Source organism: Xylocopa sonorina, chromosome 11, assembly GCF_050948175.1.
Source record: "Xylocopa sonorina isolate GNS202 chromosome 11, iyXylSono1_principal, whole genome shotgun sequence".
NCBI classification, from domain to species: domain Eukaryota; kingdom Metazoa; phylum Arthropoda; class Insecta; order Hymenoptera; family Apidae; genus Xylocopa; species Xylocopa sonorina.
The window spans coordinates 8,493,301-8,508,753 of record NC_135203.1 but is presented as its reverse complement, the minus strand read 5'-3'; the positions used below and the strand labels follow the sequence as shown (position 1 = coordinate 8,508,753).

The window sequence follows — 15,453 nt, the reverse complement described above, 5'->3', positions numbered from 1 at the left end:
GAGCCAATCAATCGTGAAAACGCGTTCCACGCACTCGACGATTAGCCTCCTCCGGTTCGCCTTACTTCTGGAGAACCATTCGTGCAATTTTGCTCGTTTTCTACCACGCGAGCACCGTTTGCTCTGTCTCTGTCCGTTTCCGTTCGCATCTTTTCTGCTTTCCGTTCGATCGAACCGATCGATCGTCGAGCGCGAGAGGCCCGCGTTTCCTGCGCCCGAGGACTTGCGTATCGCGTGGCGAGAATCGAACGAAACGAGGCCGCGTTGCGCTTGGAATCGCGTGTGATTCGAACGGTTGCTGGACGAGATGTTTCCCGTTACACGAGCGTTATCTGTTATCGCCTGTCGTGGATTAATAACATAGGAGTGGCTCGAGAAGCTGTCCAATTATACGCGCGATTCGATCGTTGCCGTTTCAATGCCAAGCCCTCCTTCGATGCTAATTACCCAAGTTCACTTCGTGCGTGTTTAAAAACCGTCAATGGCACTCGATATAACTTGGGCGAGCTGTGGAACCAGGATGATCCGACGAGCTAATTGTGCAGGATGATCAAGGCCGTTTTGCCTCGATACATCTAATTTGCACGGCGATGCTGAACGCTTAACCAGCATTACCGTTGCCGCTTGATTCGTGGCTACGTCCGGATCGGCGCTATCGCCACGATTAATCGCTAAGATATCGACGCGTAAGCCACTCGATCGACGATCATTACACGATCGATGGGAAAACATGATGTTTGCCTGTCGCGAGAGAAACAATTCGTGGAGCTCGTCGCGCCAAATTCTTGTCGACTGGACGAACAGTCTGACCTACAAACTCTTGGCCGACGTGCGCTTTTTTTTCTTCCCGGCAAGGTGCATAGATAGGTCGCCCGATAGCTGAAGCAGCGACGAGCGGTCGCAAAGTCGATCGAGAGCCACGATGACGTCCTATAGTCTATCGACTAGCAGGTGTTCGCCACGGTTCCTCAAATGGAACCGGGTAATTCGATTACCGCACTGAAATCCCGTTTCCAGGAGCTTGTTAATTATACGTTCACCGCGATATGCATATTGGCCGCGCATGCAACGCCGCAATACTTTCTTCCGATCCGCGCCATAAATACGCCAGCTCTGGCGCAATCTAACGTGGAATGGTGCTCGGTTATAATTCCTCGCGACGTCGACGTCCCGTGAAAAACTACCTGGCGAGGTGAAAACGGGAAATAATCGACAAACCGACCCGTTAAACGATCCAAGAGAGGGAGAGAGGAAGAAGGAACGAGGAAGAGAAGAGTGAGCCAGTGGGGAATCATAATTACCCTTCGAGAACCGAGCCGTTAATCCAAGAATCAACTTGACCGGTTCGCATTGAATACAAATGATTAGATAGCGACTGGATCGTTTCTCTTGGCTACGTACGGAATGGACGTAGGGCCTTGTAACTGTTCGCGCGGCGATGTAAACGAAACATGGATCGTGGAATTTGTTACCACGATCGAGACTGAACGGGTAAATCGTTCGTCGATTACGAAGGGGAAGGCGTCGCGGTGAAACGGATAAGACCGAAGGGGCCTGCCGGAGAATGCACGGCCCTCGCCTTCCTTTCGTACATCCTGATAAATCACCGTTTGCTGCCGGTCTACGGGGAGGAAGGATCTTCGTTTGCCTTTATCGCGGGGACATTATCAGCGAAACGGCTCGTTCGTTTCCCGTTTGCGCGAAAAGACGCGGCGACGATCGTCATCCGCGAACGAGGATTCGATTATTGACGCGCGGAACGAGCCTCGCAGCGGGCGAGGGACATTAATCCCCGTTAAACGAACCCCCGATAAGATCCAGCATTTACGTAGCAGCTTCGATTAAGCTCGCGTACACCCACTGCTCTAATACGTCCGAACTTTTAATCGCAAATTTTCCGGTAACCGCGAGACAGCGCGAAACTCGATTACGATCGCGCGAAATCCTGCGGAATTCGCTGTAATACGTGGGATTAGCGATATTAAAATTTGGTTAGAGAATCGAGCTCGCAAATTCCCAGCACCCTCGAGCTCTCGAGGGTCGTTGGGGGTGAGGTGATCTCCGGGTAACGCAGTGGTAATTCGGTCTGGAGATTATGTCGCAAAATTCGAGAGCGTCAGTCGCATCGATAGCAGCGTCGCGTTAGTACGTCGACGTTAATAAAATAGAATTCACCGGAGCTCTCCGCAGGAGCAGAGCTGTGCAGTGTGTACGTGCGGCCAAGCACTCTGTAATTTGCTTCCTCTTTGCGTCTCGTTCGGCGTGCATAGTAGCTTGCTGGCGGCTACCGCGGGACATCATCGTGAATTATCGCGCGTGTAGCAATAATTATCGTTCCATGCTACGATTGTAAAAGCGTATTGATCTGTCGCGGCCACTGCGTGGAAACCTGTTGTAGCGTATCGACGGCCAATGAATTATCGACGGGCGTATACGTCCGTTGAAAGCGAGCCACGGGGTGAGTACGATAAAAGAGGCGGCCAGCGAGGGGGGTGGTTTCGAGCGGTTCTGGCGGCAAGAGAATAAAAGAACGGAAGACGTTGCTTCGACGACGATCGGCGTCGGTTCGCCCGCGAAGCGTCGAAAATTCCGTGCACACGTGCGAATGCGCGTGTCTACGTGTGTGTAGACCAGCGACGACTCGAATCGATTCGACCTCTGTATCGACGCGCGGGGAACGAGCGAATCGCGGAACGAGGGGGCGAGAAATTTAACGATCGACCCGTGCTGCTGTCGGGCCAAAAAAATAATCAAGCTTCGTTTTACGAAACGGCTGGAAATGCTCGCGAGCGTTCTGCCGGTGTGCGCGACCATCGCGGCGCTCCGTCCCCTCGAAATTACCAGGGTGCACCGGCCGGGTGGCAGTTGCCAGTTGATTAACGACCCAGCCGCGATATTACTACGAAAGGGCCAATTCACGGCAATTGATCGATTTACCCGAACGCGTCTGAGCACGCGAGCTGCCACGATAAGACGGACCTTAGAAGTCGGCTCGCGGCGCGCGTTGATATACCGCACCCCCAGCGGGAGAAAATTCTCTCGAAATGGAAAGTGGGTATACGAAATTAAACAGCGAAAGGGAAAACGTTGCCGAGGAAAAAGTAAATTTTCATCGTTTCGTTTTTTTCTTTTTTTTGAATAAACGATACGAAATCACGTCGATCGTCAATAATTAGCCAACGCGAGTGCGCAAATTACACTTCAAATATGCGTATAAAAGCACGAAACGATTCAAAACAAATTTTCCCTCCGTGCTGTTCACTTTATTTTCGATTTTGTTAAAATAAACCGTACGGTTCCGTTAAAACGAACGGCGTATCTTCGCGTTCCCTCTGTAACCGGCATTTTTCCCACACACGCGCAAATAGAGGGAAAAAGGTTATGATTGGCCTGGATATTCCATTTGAACAGGAAAGCACGGTAACGAATAAATTGCCAGGCGATGATGCAACGGTAAAACCAAAGAACGGTACAGTTCGCGAAGTTCTCAAGTATTACGCAGCGTAATAGATATTTAAAGAGACCCGGAGAGGGTGAGAGAAAACGAGCGGTGTGTTTAAACGAGGTAAACAACGGACAAGAACACCATCGAGGGGATGGTGGCGATTATTCGAACCCGTGTTCGTGAAATGAATATTCGCCGGGAGACGATCGATCTATCCAAAGACGGGGGGCTGGAAAGAGAGTAATAAGTGTCGCGGATTAGCCAGGGATTGAACGACGTCCGGAGGTCGAAAGCGTGGGAAGAGGCGTGCCGCGTTGAAAAAAAAGAACGGGCTGCCTCGATGCCCGTCGGGTCTCGCGATCTTAAGCTTGCCCGGCCGGAAATGCAAACCGATGCTAAGACGCTCGAAACGCTCGGCCATTTATCGTCGCGGCCGGAAGGAAGGGAAAAAGTGGACGCTTAAACGGTCGCCATTTATCGCGCCCCAACGAGAACGGTTACTTTACCGCGGGCTGGTTTCAAACGACCCGCCACGCTGGCCCCCGCTCGCTTTTTCCGACCGGCTTTCCGGTAATTGCCATCCAGTCGCGATCGTGCAACTTTCCCGCGGCGTCGTTATTTTCCAGGAACACCGGGAGAACGGCCACGGTTCGCGACCCTATCGACGGCCGCCATCGAATCGGAGCACCGGCTGCGTGCCACCCCCGAGCGACTTGCGAACAACTTTTAGAACAACACCGCCTCTCATTTTTCTTTTTCCCGTCGGAAAATTATACCCTGGCCGCGACCTCGAACCGTCTTCGTCGATGTACCGCCTGGGTGACGGTAGGGTGGTAATTGGTCCTCGGGTTCTTGCGAATTACCCTTGTTTAACCATCCGCCAAGCGTTAATAGTCGAGCGAGCTGGAACTCGGCTGCTTGTCAACGGTCTGTTATCTTATTACGTCGATACAGAGATCGAAATTTCCTATCGATCGGAAGCGTTGATCAGTTGTCGAGGGAAAAAACGTTCTGCAGTGCGTTTAATCGTACGTTATGTCTGTATAGCATCCAGTTGTAGAAGCTACGAAATTATCCCAGTGGTTAGAAGCTCCGCAGAGAATTATTCGTGGAAGTAACGTGGCGTCGGTGCCGGCTGTACGCACGAATTTCCATTCGAATGTCGAGCGAGGCATTACAGCCGCGCAGAGAGACAGTAATCGACGGCAAGTCAATAATCTAATTCGCTGGTAATCACTAATTGCGAATAGGTCTCTGCTCGAAAGCCGCGTCGCGATTACGACGTTAACGGCGAGCTGATTCAATGCTCGTTATACGTGTACGCGTCCTCGAACGCGGCTCGATCCACCCCTAAGCGGGCATTCAATAAACGTTTCGCGTCCGGATCAATCGGCCCGGAAAGGAGGAAGAACGGCGAACGAAAGCGGGACGCCGCGCGAGGACGCGGCGAAAGCGAAATCCCTGTTAGTTCCTCCGCGGCTTTACGATTAATTCAGAGTCATGTCCCTTAACCGGCGAGTTCTGGCACGGCCAGAGGAAACTATGTGTCCGGGCCATTTTACATTCCGTATTTCCCGGTTCGTTATTTATGCAAACTACCGGAATGTACGATGAGAAAATGTATGTTTATGCAAATAGCCCGTACAAACATTTATTTCTGTTTCGAGGGTAGCCTTAACCTTTAACCACCCTTGTCCTCCGCCATTTTACCCCCGCCGCTTGTCCCGAGCCGCGGTTAGTATCGTTAAGGGGAATTATTCCTGCAACAATACCGCGCGCTGGTAGAGGATGGATTCTTTCCCCTCTGTCTCTCTCTCTCTCTCTCTCTCCGTTTCCATTCATCCTAATTGCGTTCAATTAAGCGTGCTCGTTTAATATGCATAATCGATTGCGTGCTGGCGCCGCGAGTCACGATAATTATCAGTGGATTAAAAATATTGATAATTAAAGTAACGAAGAGATGGAGCGATGGAATAACCGTAGATGGAATCTATTTCTGCCGTTGCGGTTGTATCTTGCAATTAATACACGCGAGTGTATCGTAATATTATACGGTTCGCGGGAAATACAGATTGCGTAGCTACGGTATTACGTATAGACACGCTTCTGTAAAACGGGTCGTCATACTCTGCTATTCTTTCACAGCCCCGTCCCCCCCCTTTCTGCTCGTGTAAATCGTCGCAAAGTCATCGTCCACGCGAAACGCTCGCGATTCGCCGACCTTCTTCTTTTCTTTCCTTTCACGACGATAAAGCGACGTCGTTCTCAGAGATGGAGGATCCTCGTGTCTAACTCGCAATTAGCGTCTTCTAATGACGAGACACAGAGAGAGGCTGCGCCGTACGCGTGCTCCGTGCTTTCTCTCTGCGATGTCCCTCCGCTCTGCGAAGCGGAAGTGGACGAACGAGGAAAAGAGGAGGACGAACGAGGAGGGACAACAGTACGACCGAGTTACACGTGCAGGCCGCTTTATTTGATTTCGTTTAACTATTATCATTCTCTTTGCAGCCGAGAGGGAACGGTTCGCAACGATAAAGCGCGTACGTTCGCGCTTCATCGCGGATTACCCAGCTACTGTCAATTTTATCTTCGCGTAATTCCGTTTGTACGTTTACAGCGGCAAGAGAAAAGAATAATACAGTTTACGCGTAAACCGTGTATCACGATCTACAAACAGCAGCAGTCGTCCTCGTATCCTTGGGCGGTTCTCCTGATTTCTTCTTTCCTTCGCACTCCTTTCAATTGCTTTTTATACGCGTTTACCGTGTATCGCGAGAAAGAATGGGCCAAAAAAAAGGAAAAAAAAAACACCTGAGGGAAAATCGCTCGATCATACCACCCACAAGCCATCGAGAGCGAACGAGGAATAGAGGGTGGGTACAAAAAAAAATAAGAAATGAGAGTACGGCGGAAAAAGGGGGACCGTGGTCGAGCTAGAAAAGCCGCGGCGGGCTTTCGAGGCGGTCGCGTTAATTAAAATAATGCTTACGAGATAATTAATTTGCGGCCGGACGAAGTGATGGACGAGCACGCGGGCGAGCTGTTCGCGCGGTCGTGAGCGCGGGCAGGAATGAGGAGGGCATAACGGGTGGTAGCGGGAACATTTGGTATTCGCAAATTAATCGATTACAATTAGTTGTCATCCAACGTTGGAGAGTCCGGGTTGATCGTAAAGCTGGCACCCCGTCAAGAGAAGATTGACTCCGTCCCGATGAACGGCCCGGTTCATTTCGACTCGCTAATCACCGGAAAAATATGCCCTCTCGTACAGACGAAATTAATGAACATAAACGCGGAGACATTAAAGCGATATTAAAAGGAAGGTCTGCGCGGAATAGCGCGATGATACGCGGCTAAGCTCGCCCGCCTCTCTCGCCCGCGCCGCTTAATTAGAACCAGTAGCACCAGGCTTAATTATTAAATTAATGAACGTCAATTTTATCCGACGTCCTCCCTTTAGCTACGTTTCCATTACAGACATTTCTTTCCTTCCTCGAGTCCCTCGGTCGTTTCGCACCGCGTTAAAAAGCACGTGGGCTCGTTTAACCGCGTAGAATCCTCTCGTTGCCCGGACGAAAAACCCATCCGCGCGGCCGACGCTTTCAACCCCTCGACGCTGGTCCCTTTAACCACCGTTCAAAGCACACATTCGACCGTCACACGGAGACGCAGTCAGGCCAGAGTCTCTCCAGGTGAGTCGATCGCAGGACGCGAATCGAATCTCCACGAATATCAAACCGTGCGCCCCTCGGTCAAGTTTTCCTCTTTGGGGGTGGAATCGAGTTAGCTCGGCCGCGTTCGATGACTTTTACCTCTTCGACCGTGAGCCGCGCTTCTCGAGAGCTCGACTTACGAGTTCTCCGTCCTGGCTGCAGGCACATTTGCATCTCGTTGCTCGAAGACCGTTCGTGACGCTGAATTTTTCTCGATTGAAACGCTGCGTAAGGGAAGGACGCGAACCCGCTGCTCCTCGAGTCGCCATGCCTCTCTCCTTTGACCGGCCGGCTCGAGCGAGGATTGGTAATTCCCGTCACCCTTTCGTCGATCGATGCGACCGCAGGATGAATTTATATTTTCGACCCGCTCGCGCGAATAGAAGAAGCAGAAATTTCTTATCGCGTCGAGAGCGTGGAGTGTCAGAGGGAAAGAACGAAGCGATATCGTATTAGTCTTATCGCGCTGGCAAATATTTGCCGGGCTATCGATCTCAATAGGTTTTCGGGGTGACGGTTTTTCCGGTCGCCGCACCATCAATCTTTTATTGCAATTTATCGTATTGCGGGGAACTAATTTCAACGAGCTGTCCCCTTTCCCCTGGTCGAAAAGAAATCGACCAAACCCCCGATTGCCGGCATTCCGCGACCGTAATTCCATTAACACCGACAGTGACGAACTGTGCGGATGGTCCGCCGCCGCTGGCTTCGACCGCAAAAATTAATTTTATTTCATTCTATGAGAAACCACCTGTTACACAACAACCTGCACGTCTAATACGAACGCGGATCTTTTCTTACGCGAGCGTCACGTAACTCGTCTCGAGCGAGGAGAGAGACCTTTAATTTTTCGGAATTTCAATTACACAATGAACGTCTCGAAACGATCGATCCGGAAGGCAAGTAATTTCCTAGTCTGTCGTCCCAGATACGCAACAAAAAGACGCGATTAGCGGCCCCCGAGTTTAAAGCCACCGCGCGTCAAAGGGTTATCTTGTCCAAAACATCTGAACGGTCGCGGCAATCCCTGGTGTAATCGCTCCCTCGTCAAATATCGATTCAATTTCGTTGGAATGTCTCGTGGAAGGTGCGATCAAACTGCGATCAAGCTGCTCTGTGGGGACGGCAGAAAAACCGAACGAGTTGTCGACCCGTCTGTTCCACGTTCGAGGGCACGCCTCGCTCCAAATGACAGCCCTTATTTTTTTCCTACCCCTCATCTCTCTCTCTCTCTCTCTCTCTCTTTCTCTCTCTCCCTCTCTCCCTCTCTCTCCCTCTCTCTTTCACTCCCTTTCTCATCGTTCGATTTAACGCCTCCACGACCACTGACAATGATCGCGACATCTTATTTTCTCGCCTCGACTTTTCCATTTCTTGGTTGTCCACTCTATTCGCACCATCCAGCGTGATACAGGATCGCGACGGTTCGTTGTTCCCGGCGATACTCTCGACTTTTCGTTTCGCGGTCTGATTTATCGACGGGAATACTGGCCGCGATATCTGCCACGGTGCGGGTTGTCGCCGCGAAAGAATAACAACCCGAAGGGTTGAAAGAAACAAACGTTCGTCTTCTCGGCTACCGTGTGAATCGCATCCAGGGCGGGCTCGACGCGTTCTCCGCTATCCGACGTTTCAAACGAGCCCGGAAATCGAGCAGCCGCGAAATTCGCGGATATTAAACCAAACAGAGGAGCTGGCCGCACCTCGTTCGCAAGCAGAAACGATAAAGCGGTTCCTTATTAGCTGTCCGCCGTAGTCCACGTGTTTTCGCCGCGCGCTAAACGAATTCGCCCCGTAAAGCCGACTTGTTGAACGACTGTTATTTCACGAGCGCGCGAGACTGCCTGTCGGGGCGGTAATCAAGTTTAAAACACAATCCACCGAGACTAAATCGCATCGCCGTGTAACTTGGATAAACTGGTTACTTAGAGACACGACATCGAAAGAAAAGTTGCTGGAGAACGCAATATTGCGTCGAACGTGATACCACCGCTCACGTGGACCAAAAAAAAAAGATAGACACGCGAAGAGTATAATCGGTTAAATCATTAGATTGAAACATGGTACCATCACCGAACAATTGCTACGACCAATTGACTCATCTAGGCCATCGACGAATTCGTAGTCTCTTAAGCCTAACCGTCGCATCGAAACAACTTTGCTCGACTAAAGGCGACGGTACGTAACAACCATCAACAACCGTCGCCTCTTCAATCGCAAAGCGGTAAAGCGGCACGAAGGAGAACGTCTCGCAACGGCAAACATCTTTAAATGGACCCCTTAACGAGCCGGGTCAACTCGAGCATACCGATCCATTTCAATGGATCCTTTTTACGTTCGTTCGATCTCGCGAGGGGGGAATCAGCGATAACTGCGACGTCGGACGAAGACTCGGAGCAGGAAGACCCGGAAGGCTAGCTCTTAGCCGAGGGAGGGAGCACGGAAGCGAAACGGAGAATTATGTGGGCCGACTTTGCTTGATGACTTCCGGCTACCCGTTGACGCCTTGATTTATTGCATTACACCGAACAGTGACACTTACACCAGCAGGGTCTGCCACCCGGGCCCGTCGATCGAAGGGGGTGAATTTTATTTACTTTTAACGAATCGATCGACCACGGGTAGACGGAGAAGAGCCGTGGCGCTGGGTCAAGGGGTGGAGGAAGGAGTGGTTGCCGCTGGGTTCGCAGCCAACCCTGCCAGAGCGAACCGAAGAGTTACGTGCTGCCTCGCTGGTTCGAGCCTGGTCTTTCGTTTCTCGAACGTTATATCATCATCCACTTCCTTCGAGGCCGTGAATTCGCGCCGACAAATCGGCTCGAACATCGCCACCGATTTTCCTTTTCTCTTCGGCTGTTCCTCCGTGCTCGAGGTTACACGGTTCGCCACCCCCGCCGCTCTCTAACCGACGAATTACAATGTTCGCTCCAATAGTGCCGTTTTTGTCAATCTCTGCGACAGAACTGCCGATCTACTTCTCTGCGCGGCTCGTTTCTCTTTTCTATTCGTAGATTTCAGGGGCTGTAGTAAGCGCACGAGTAATTATTACACGTACGAGGGAAGATCGAATGCGGAACGATAGAGAATATCTGAACGAGAAGAAGCTGGACGGGAAAACACTGGCGATGTTGGTTCGTTCGATACGGCGCGCGAAATCGAAACAATTTCCGGAATGAAATTAAAGTTAGCAGCTTGGAAGATCGCGTTAGAGTTCGAAACATCGTTTAGCGGTGTTTAATCGTGACCGATTGAAAACTGCTCTACAAATCCGCTGACCGAAAATAACATAGCGAACGTTTTCCTATATACACTCGATCATACTCTCTCTCTTTCTCTCTCTCTTTCCCTTCCCCGTGAAACAACCCACCGCTTCCACTGGGAGCTCGATCGCGGACGGCGGTTTGAAACTTTCAACAACTTCTCTTACCAACGCTGCGTCCATCGGTATCATTCGAATCCGCGCATAATTCGTGCGAGTTTGCAACGCGTTAAATGCACCGATACATCCGGCCGGTCCGATGAAACGTTTCGCAGCTATGCCGCGTCTCCGCCATTCAACCCTCTCTATCATCCATCCCCGGAATCCAACGCGGCGAAAACACGCGCGCGTCTGGAACGCAATGCGTTAAGGCGAGTTAGAGCCGCGTTAATAACGCGCCAGCGCACGGTTTGCTAATTCGAATCGGCGCGGCGCAACGGCGATAACGCGGATCCGGATCCCATCGATATCGATTCGCGAGCGATGATAGACGGGAACGGCGCGGTCGGTGCCCCGGCGACGCAGTAAAAATGGCGCCGCGAAATAAGAACGCGCCGGCAGACGCCGTCGGTCTGAACCGAAAAAAATTGGCACACCACCGCATTACGTTAGCTTTACGGCGACGTATGCTTCTTTACGATTCCGTCCGTTCTAGAGCCAGGCGAAGTGCGGCCCCCGTGGAGCGTCGCGCTTCCGCCATCCTTCTTTTCGTTCGTTTTACGGCGCAACGGAAGCCTCTGACTGCGTCGCTGCCAAATGGGAGGATAATTTCGTGAAACCGGGTCAAACTTTCAGGCTGGTCGAGAACGTCGCGACGGATTTTCCCTTCGCTCGTATCGCGGCGCGAACCTTCGTGCCTTCGCGCGTTTCCACGTTCCCACTGTCCGCCGTCTCTTGCTGTATTTGCCTTTTTTTCTAGTTTCAACTTAATCCGCGAAGAGACACCGTGAAAAGATTTGGTTTTGCCCGCTGAAAGTGCTCGAGGGAATATTCATAGCCAGCGGGCGGCGGGGGAATAAAAGGATTATTTTCGATTCGAAATTGCTACGGTTCGCGGAGCTCGAGCTTTGGTGTAGTAATTCAAGCGCGCCGTATCGTTCCTCGCGATCGTATTCGAAGCAGCGCGCGTGGGGCAGGGTGCACTTTCGCGAAACGAGAGGATCGTATCCAAGTTCGAATTTTCAGCGCAGACGGGTCTTTGTTGGCCGTTAAAATGTCCCAGTAATATCCCATTCCCTTTGCATATAACGTTCGTTCTTCCATACCGACTCTCTTGCCTATCCTATCGTTTGCTCTACCCTGTCTCTTCCACCCCTTTCTCTCTCTCTCTCTCTCTCTCTATCTCTTCCTATTTTCGTTTTTCCTCCATTTTTTATTTGTTCTAATTCCATTCAAAACAGGAAAAAAATTCGATGCCGCGGCCAGTCGAATCGGCTCGATTGAAAATGAAAATATTGATGCTCGCCGAGAGAGGTTGGCGTCCATCGCTCGCGAGCTTGCGTTGATTTTCGCGCAGCATACAGCACAATTCATTATTTCCAGATAAAAGCGAATAATAATCCCGCCTCTGGTTGCTACGCGACGGGCAAACGTTTCGTCCAGTTTCCCGTTTTGCCGAAATACACTGAAAATACGATGGACGATTTTTGAAGGGATAACGAACGGATAATACTTATCGGTAGGTATCATCCCCTCGTTACTGGCTCAGAAAGTACAGTTTATTTCGATCCGATCGTCATTTCACCTGCGTCTGCTGCCTCGCGGGAAGGGTACGGACGTTTGTTATATTTTTCATTTCAATTTTTTCCCTCTTTCTAGCAATGAAAATTTATATTTCGTCGATAGAGTAGCACGCGCTGCCATTGCTTGTCATTAATTTGCCACTAATCGTTTGTAGACGCGGTAACATTTGTATGGCGTTGCCACCGACTGATCGAATCTTCAAATATTTACGGACGATAGTGGTACGCGCGTGTTGTACGAACTTTATCAATTTCCGCACACGTGGTATGTAGTCGAAAAAAAGTTGTATCGGAAAACGAGCGATCCGCTGTGCTTTCCTTTCCGTTGTTTCTCGTCGTCGACCCGCCAGTGTCTACATTACGCTGTTCAAAAACGGGAAACGCGAAGCTAATGCGTCGACAAAACGCGCGACCGCGAAAATTGGGTTATCTTCATTCGTTTGTTATCTCGTGCAAAGTCTGGTGTACAACAGGGGTTATCGGCGCCACGAGAAACTCCTCCGTAACGCACGGCGCGATTAAAACCGTAGGATTACGAGACACGAGCGCAAGAGAATTTCGACCGTGTGTCTGTCTGTACGCATGCATGCGTTCACGTTCGTATCAACGATAGCACACAAGAGAGAGAGAGAGAGAGAGAGAGAGAAAGAGTGGCAGGAAAATAGAAAAAAAAAGGAAGAGAAGGAAACAAAAAGTCAAAACAAAAACCATGGCTACGGAGGGAGCAGCAGAAGGGGCTGGAGCGGGGGAAATAAACTGGAGGTCGCGTAACGAAGGAATTAAAACCATGGTTACATCTTCCCTGACGTTATTTCACCGTCGCGTCATGGAAAATGCAGCCGCGGTGAGCCAATTAAAATACACGCTCGGATTACGAGACACCGGGTCACGAGGATTTCGAGCATTAGGCAAATGCGGTACGCAGAGAACGCATTGACATTCGCGGCCCCGCAGCAAAAAGGGTACCGCAAACGCTCGAGTCCGCGCGCGGCGAACAGCCGAGAACAACCGGGGCTTTCGTGTTGCTTTTGTCCCGAAATTATTCAAGGCTCCCACAGGCTTTTTCAACGCCCGCTCGCGCGCCCCCTAATCCTGTATCTTTAAGGCGAGATTACACGGGACCCTCGTTCGAGCTCCGTTTAATATCTTGCCGGCAGTATACGGATGGAATTAAAATTTGACCGGCTACGAAGGAGCCTCGAAACGCCACGGCGCGGATATCGACACCGCGTATCCTCGCCAAACATCTGCGCGGCGTACACCGTCCCAGCTAGAGTGCTTTTGTAATCCAGTGACTGGAAAAGGATCAGGATTTTCCCGCCGCGGCTGAAACGATCGACGTCTCTTCGTTATCGGAGCAATAAAACGCTCGAGATACCAGCTTCCGCGTTCGCTCCCATCCAAAGGCGATCCTGACGGAGTTTTCCGCAGATTTTCCGCGTCTCTATCCGCGACACTCGTCGAAGGCTTCTAATATCGAAATTGATACTGTCACTGAAAACGATGATACGTTTCGCTAATTAGTAACGACAATCCTACGCGCCCCTATGTACAACGATTAACCAAGAATGGAGAACGCTTGGAAATTGCACAACTTCGCGTGTTTCCCCGAACAGCCGGGAGTCGAGCGCGATTTAGAAGATCGGCTAGACCGCTTTCGACAAATCCTTTCCCTCGTTAATTATGCGGCGGGCATTAACGCGATCATTAATCACCGCGGCGCGACGATCTAAAGCACGCCTTGCCGGCGTCGCCGGTGTCGTATCCAACGGCGTGGTACGCGTTTTCATATCGACCGCGTAAATTTCTTCGCGGTCCGATGCCATTAAATTCTCTCTCGCGCCATTTAATTCCGGCGCCCCCGTATGCAACGGCCGCCTATCCGGCGGAGATCGATACTTTAACGACGCGTGCCTTACATTCATCCACCCTGTCGCTCGCGCGCTGCTACCCCTCGCTCGCCTCGCTCTCGTCCGGGGCGATCGCCGAAAACGAGGCGACCTCGACGCGAGCGTCGTCCTCCGCCGCCCTCGCAGCGGTCCAAACCTCGCGTGGATGCGTCGCGACGACCGCGGACTTATCGATCGGTGCGTGAATATTTCAACGGACGGTGGGAAAACGCGGCGGGCAAATTCGCGCGTCTTGCGCGGGATCCGCAGACGAACGACGCGGCGGTAAGTGGAATGAGTCATCGTCGTTTTTGTACCGGAGCAAGTAGACGCGCGAGGCGCGGTCGACTGGCTCTGTTTCTCAACCACGGCTGCGTTAACACGTGTACGTAAACACGCGGCGGGTACGTCGAGCACCCGACGTCTTATCGGGACGACACACATGCGTCTCGAGAAAGTATTTACGCGTTGGCCATATTTTCCCGAGCGAAGGCGAATCTTGAGTTCGCGTCATTTTTTGTTGTCTCGCTTGACGATTTTTCTGGCGTTCGACCACGAAGAATCGAGAAGGATCGCGGCTGGTCCCGATCAACGCAGAAATGCTAGCGCGAAACGAGCAAATAGTTTTCGCAGCGGCTGTTTACACGCGGACGAGCATCGGGAAATTATCAATGGAGCTGGTTGTCCGGTCAGGAAATCCTGTTCAAGATACTGGACTACTATCGACATCAGCTCGAGACCACAATAGCTGTCATTAACCCTCGGAACCGGTGCGGAGTGACAGTCGTCGACCGATTAAGGTAGATACGTATGTCCGACTCACCTGCCGGTCGCGCGTCGCCTCGATCTACTGCTCGCCGGATCCGTGTTATTCCTGGTGGAGGCGCGCCGCGTAGACACCACGTAGAAAACAGAGAAATCCATGATGTTCACGGGTAGAGATCCGAACATCGTCACTGGAAATGAACGTGAAAAGCACTGTATCAACATTGCTCGAGGAGCCACGATCGGTGTCGAGAACGGTCACCCACCAATCGCACAACAGCGGATAATACGTATTATCCCGCGACAGATAGACGGAAACGATACGGCCGCGTCCAGAAACCACCGTCTTCGATGTACGTGCGACGGAACACCTCCGATATCTGCCCCTCACGGGAACAGTCACACGTGTTACAGAGAGTACGTACCACGGTTCACACTCTCCCGCTACGTATCACTCACTGCACGCGTCGCGGACACACTGTTCGCGTCTCACCAAAGTGCCACTTGTCCGCGAGCGTAATACCGATCCATCCGCTGGGCACGGGGACGCAATAGAATCGCGGGGACTTATCCGTAGCGCGTTGCCTGTCGCGTATCACTGTGACGACATCGTCCCAGGAGCGGAGCACCACTCTATCTC

At 51.5% G+C, this 15,453-nt stretch overlaps 1 protein-coding gene across 2 annotated transcripts in view; it reads right to left on the bottom strand.

Moving 5' to 3' along the window:
* Nucleotides 1-15,053, bottom strand: part of LOC143429104 (irregular chiasm C-roughest protein) — a 127,289-nt gene extending 112,236 nt beyond the window's left edge. For both annotated transcript variants that reach the window (XM_076904550.1, XM_076904551.1), the window contains exon 1: nt 14,872-15,053. In XM_076904550.1, the coding sequence (XP_076760665.1) occupies nt 14,872-15,038 (167 nt within the window). In that variant the 5' untranslated portion in view covers nt 15,039-15,053. The remainder of the gene's footprint in view (nt 1-14,871) is intronic.
* Between the last annotated feature and the right edge of the window lie 400 nt (nt 15,054-15,453).